The sequence below is a fragment of the Athene cunicularia genome, assembly GCF_003259725.1.
Source record: "Athene cunicularia isolate RWA chromosome 6 unlocalized genomic scaffold, athCun1 chr6_part1, whole genome shotgun sequence".
NCBI lineage: Eukaryota > Metazoa > Chordata > Aves > Strigiformes > Strigidae > Athene > Athene cunicularia.
This window is the reverse complement of record NW_020799105.1, coordinates 11,935,834-11,940,360: the sequence shown is the minus strand read 5'-3', so window position 1 is coordinate 11,940,360 and position 4,527 is coordinate 11,935,834. Positions and strand designations below refer to the sequence as shown.

Below are 4,527 nucleotides of genomic sequence, written 5' to 3'. Positions count from 1 at the left end.
TGTCCCCCCTTGCTGGGGGAACTACAGAGGTGTCCCCGGAGGGATGCAGGGACACACATGGGCACCACATCCCCCATAACCACCCCCCACCCCCCCAGAAAATGCCACCGTCCCTGCCTGCCACCATCAACATCCGGGAGCCCCGCTGGGACCAGAGCACTTTCCAGGGCCGGGCCAAGCACTTCTTCATGGTGACCGACCCCCGAAACCTGCTGCTCTCGGGGGCCACACTGGAGGAGGCCCGCCGGGTGGTGGAGGACTACAGGTACCGAGGGGGAAGCCGTACCCCCAGCACCGCTCCCCGCAGCATGCGGGCCATGGGGCCATCCTCAGGGGTGGGAATGGGAGCAGTGCTGCCCCCCCCCAGCCAAAGCTGCCCCCCAGATTACATGGCTGGTCCCTAAGGCATCTCCCAGCTGCCCCACATGGGGTGAGGGACCAGGTAGGCAGAGGGTCTCCCAACGGGTGCGGCCCTTACCCGGCAGGGCGGGCACGGTACCCCCGGGGCTGACGGAGGACCAGCTTTGGCGGGCGAAGTACATCTATGACTCAGCTTTCCACCCCGACACGGGGGAGAAGATGATCCTCGTGGGACGCATGTCTGCTCAGGTCCCCATGAACATGACCATCACTGGTTGCATGCTGACCTTCTACAGGTACCAGTCCCATCCTCACTGCAAGGCCAGAAGGGTGCCAGGAGGGTGGGGGAACACCCCCACCCCAGGCACCCTCCTGGCCCTGGGGTGAGGAGGGGACACATGCCCCATATACCTCGAGGCACGCGATGCCATAGGAGCATGGGTGACATCCACTCCCCCCGTGCCACCAGTGCCCTCCTCTCTCTGGTAGAACCACGCCGGCCGTGCTCTTCTGGCAGTGGGTCAACCAGTCCTTCAATGCTATTGTCAACTACACCAACCGGAGCGGGGATGCACCCATCACCCCCAGGTAAGCACCTCTCTGGCCAGGCCCCCAGGGGACCCCGGAATGCTAGGGGGTGGTGCCTTGAAGAGCTTCTTGAATAGCAGGGGACTGTGAGATGGTACAGTGGGGACCTGGTGCAGCCAGAGGTGGACACCAGTGGGTCTGTCAAGGTTGGTGGTAGAGCTGGGAGAGGAAACCAGGTGTCTGCTGCTATTGAAGGGCATGTTGTCCCCTCCCTTGGCAGGGGGGTGCATGGTCTGGGGGCTCCTGGATCATCTGTGTCACCTCCTGCTCTTGCAGCCAGCTGGGGACTGCCTATGTGAGTGCAACCACGGGGGCGGTTGTCACAGCGCTGGGGCTCAAATCGCTCACCAAGGTAAGGTGGTCCTTGGCCAGTGCTGTCCAGGGCACCTGGACCCTCTCGATGAAGTCTCCCTGAGCTCCCCATCACCTGGGGCAGGGGAGAAAATGGAGCAACAGAGTTGCCAGGGGGCAGCCACACAAGGCAGCAGCTCTCCCCAGCAATGGTTCCAGAGATGGCCTGGTCCCCCGGCCATGCTTCATCCCCAGCTGCATCTCTCCAGGCTTCTTTCCCCCCTTGGCCTCCCTCCACGTCTGGGAGGGGACATGGGACCTCCCTGGACTCCCTGGGCTCTGCAGCTTTGACTAGCTGGGAATTGCAGGGGAGGAGGGAACGGCTTTCCCCAGTGGGGCTGGGACACCCCAGTGTCTTGCAGGGGGCCAGTGGCAGACCTGGGGACAGCCAGCTCTGCCCCCAGACCCTCTGTGTGACGTGCTCCCTGCTTGCCCCTCCAGCACTTGCCAGCCATCATTGGCCGGTATGTACCTTTCGCGGCCGTGGCTGCTGCCAACTGCATCAACATCCCGCTGATGAGGCAGAGGTGAGCCCCTGGGCTGGGCTGGAGTGCTTGGGCTCGTGTCAGGGTTCACCAGGCGCTAGTGGGGGACACAGGGAGCAGTGCCCTGGGTTTGCAGGGGACTTCCTTCCTGGTCCTGCTAGCATCCCTTACCCTGGGGGGTTGGTTTGAGGGCACAAGTACCCAGTTGTATCCCAAGGGATTATTGGTTAAGATGGCTGTGAACTCCCCATCCCCATCAAGCCCTTTTGAGCACTCCCGAAGTGTGAATGTGGGTCCAACTGACTGCCCCCGCCCCCAACTTAGTATGCAGGCAGTGGATGTGGGATGTGGGAGGATGCCAACCTCCCTTGGAGGTGTGTGCCTGTGCTGTGTCCCTTCCTGTCCCTTGATCCCCCCACCCATGTGCCCTGGGCCACCCTCACCTCTCCTCTTCCTACAGAGAGCTCAAGCTGGGGATCCCTGTCACTGATGAGAATGGGAATCGCCTGGGCGAGTCCACAGCCGCAGCCCAGAAAGCCATTTTCCAGGTGGTAGTGTCCCGCATTGGCATGGCAGCTCCGGCCATGGGTGAGTGTCCCCTCTTCCCCCTGTGTCTGGGGACTGCAGCTGGTCCCTAATAGCATGGGACGGCATCCCATGACTGGTGAGGGGCTGTGAGCGCATGGACCTCATTTTCTTCCCCTCTGCCCCAGCCATCCCCCCAGTGATCATGAACGCACTGGAGAAGAGAGCTTTCCTGAAGGTACTTGTGGTCCTGGGATGGGGGGGTGGGCACAGGGACGCCTCCCTAGCTTGTCACAATGCTGGCACCTCTTGGGGCTGGCACCCCATCAGGAAACAGACACCTTCCCTCCCCGTCCACCCCACTGATGTGCACCTCTCCCTGTCCCCGGCAGCGGTACCCGTACCTGAATGCTCCTCTGCAGGTCGGCCTGGTGGGACTCTGGTAAGTCACCCTCTGTTGATGGGCATTGTCGTCCCTGGAGCAGACCGAGTCTGGGTATGGGGGACAGTGCTGCTGGGGTGTCTACTTGGCAGGGAGACAAGGGCCACCCCAGAGCTCCTCAGGGAGATGCTGGAGCTTGGCCAGGCTGGTGCCCCTCCAAGCAGATGGGATGAGATATGAGGTCCTGGGGCTGGGAGCTGTTTTGCTGCATCTTGATGTCTGTCAAGCCTGTCATGGGCTCCTGCTCAGCACTGCTATTCCCCCACACTGAAGAAGAGAGGCTTTGCCCCATTTCAGGAGCCAAATGCAGGGTCGGGAGCTTGGAGAGGGCATATCCTTACCCCTTTCCTGCCTGAGGACCTGCCACTGCTCCGGGCTGCCTCCTTGCTGCTCTGGGGTCAGGCTGTGGGTGGGAGCAGGTGATTTATGCAGCCCAGCTTCTCTCTGGCTTTCCCTTGCAGCTTGGTGTTCGCAACCCCACTGTGCTGCGCACTCTTCCCGCAGAAAAGGTAAGGATGAGCACCTTGTCCGCATGTGCAGCCCCGTGGGATGGGGCATGGGGTGCAGGCAGGAGGTGTGTGGGCTCCTTGTGCTCTCTGCTCCGTCAAGCAGTCAGAGGCTTGAAACTGTGCACATCCCTGTGCGCACGCAGCAGAGCAGACCCAAAGGTCTGTGCTGGGCCGTGGGGACAACAACCCTGTGGGGCACAGGTGGGGAAGGGGTGACAGCAGGTGGTTTCCCAACCTGGGCTGCCAGTGGGTGTCCCTCCCTCCATCATATGCATCTGTGTCCCCTTGGCAGCTCGATGCATGTGAGCCGCCTGGAGCCTGAAGTCCAAGCTCGGATCCGGGAGAAAGACCCGGGGCTGGAGACCGTCTACTTCAACAAAGGGCTCTGAACAGGGGGCCTGGGGCGGCTGAGGCGTGTGCCACAGAGCTGCTGGGCTGGCACACCGCTGAGCTTCACCCCTCGGAACCCCTTGGGGCTGCCGCCGATTTTCCTTGGCCGTTGCGTGTCCGTAGGTCCCAGGTGCTCATCCCTGTTTCCCAGGATGCCCACAGCCATGCAGCACTGCACTGAACCCCATCCCCGTGCCTGGGCTTAGCCCCGCTCTGGGGAGCTTGTGGCTGGCACCCTGGTGCCTTTCTCCTGTGCTCACCCTGTGTGCAGCGCACTGGGGTGCATGGGCAGCGGCACCAGGAACCCTGCAAGTGGGGATGTGGGGTGGGGAAGGAAACGGTGCTCCCCAGCTTTAGGAGGCACAGACAATCATGGTGTTCGAGGGTTGAACCCCTCTGCAGTCACCCCATGTTCCCTGGTGGTTCAGCAGATGGTGCCTGGAGATGGCAGAGCAGCTTTTGGAGAGGAAAACTCCCCATATCCAAAATAGCCGCGAGTGAGTGATTTCAAGCACGCAGTGGCTCATACCCAGGGGGGGCTCTCCCAGCCCAGTCGTGTGCTCTCAGCTCACCCCTCTGCTCTTCTGGGCTGCTCTGGGGATTTAATCTGGTTTTCTGCTCCTTCCATCCCCAGAGCAAATGGCACATTTTAATCCCAGCATAGAGTCCTCCTTTTTATTCTCATTTTAATGCCATCTCTGTTCAGGGCTGGGCTCCCCCTGAAGGTTCACTACCCCCTCCTGGAGTGCTTGCTTTCAGGTGAACCTTCTCAGATAGCTTTAAGTGCACCGTGGTTTCCTCTAGTTATTTTTGATATACATATAATGTACCTATATATACCAAATAATAAAGGCAGGTTGTTTATACAAAACCAAAA

General features: G+C 60.8%; 1 protein-coding gene across 1 annotated transcript; it reads left to right on the top strand.

The window, feature by feature from the left end:
- Nucleotides 1–101: 101 nt before the first annotated feature.
- On the top strand, nt 102–4,527 carry SFXN3 (sideroflexin 3). The gene is made up of 10 exons (XM_026851642.1): nt 102–265; nt 486–656; nt 850–948; nt 1,225–1,300; nt 1,741–1,826; nt 2,245–2,372; nt 2,498–2,547; nt 2,702–2,751; nt 3,213–3,260; nt 3,553–4,527. Exons 1-10 carry the CDS (start codon nt 102–104, stop codon nt 3,647–3,649), a joined length of 969 nt encoding a protein of 322 aa, XP_026707443.1. The 3' UTR covers nt 3,650–4,527.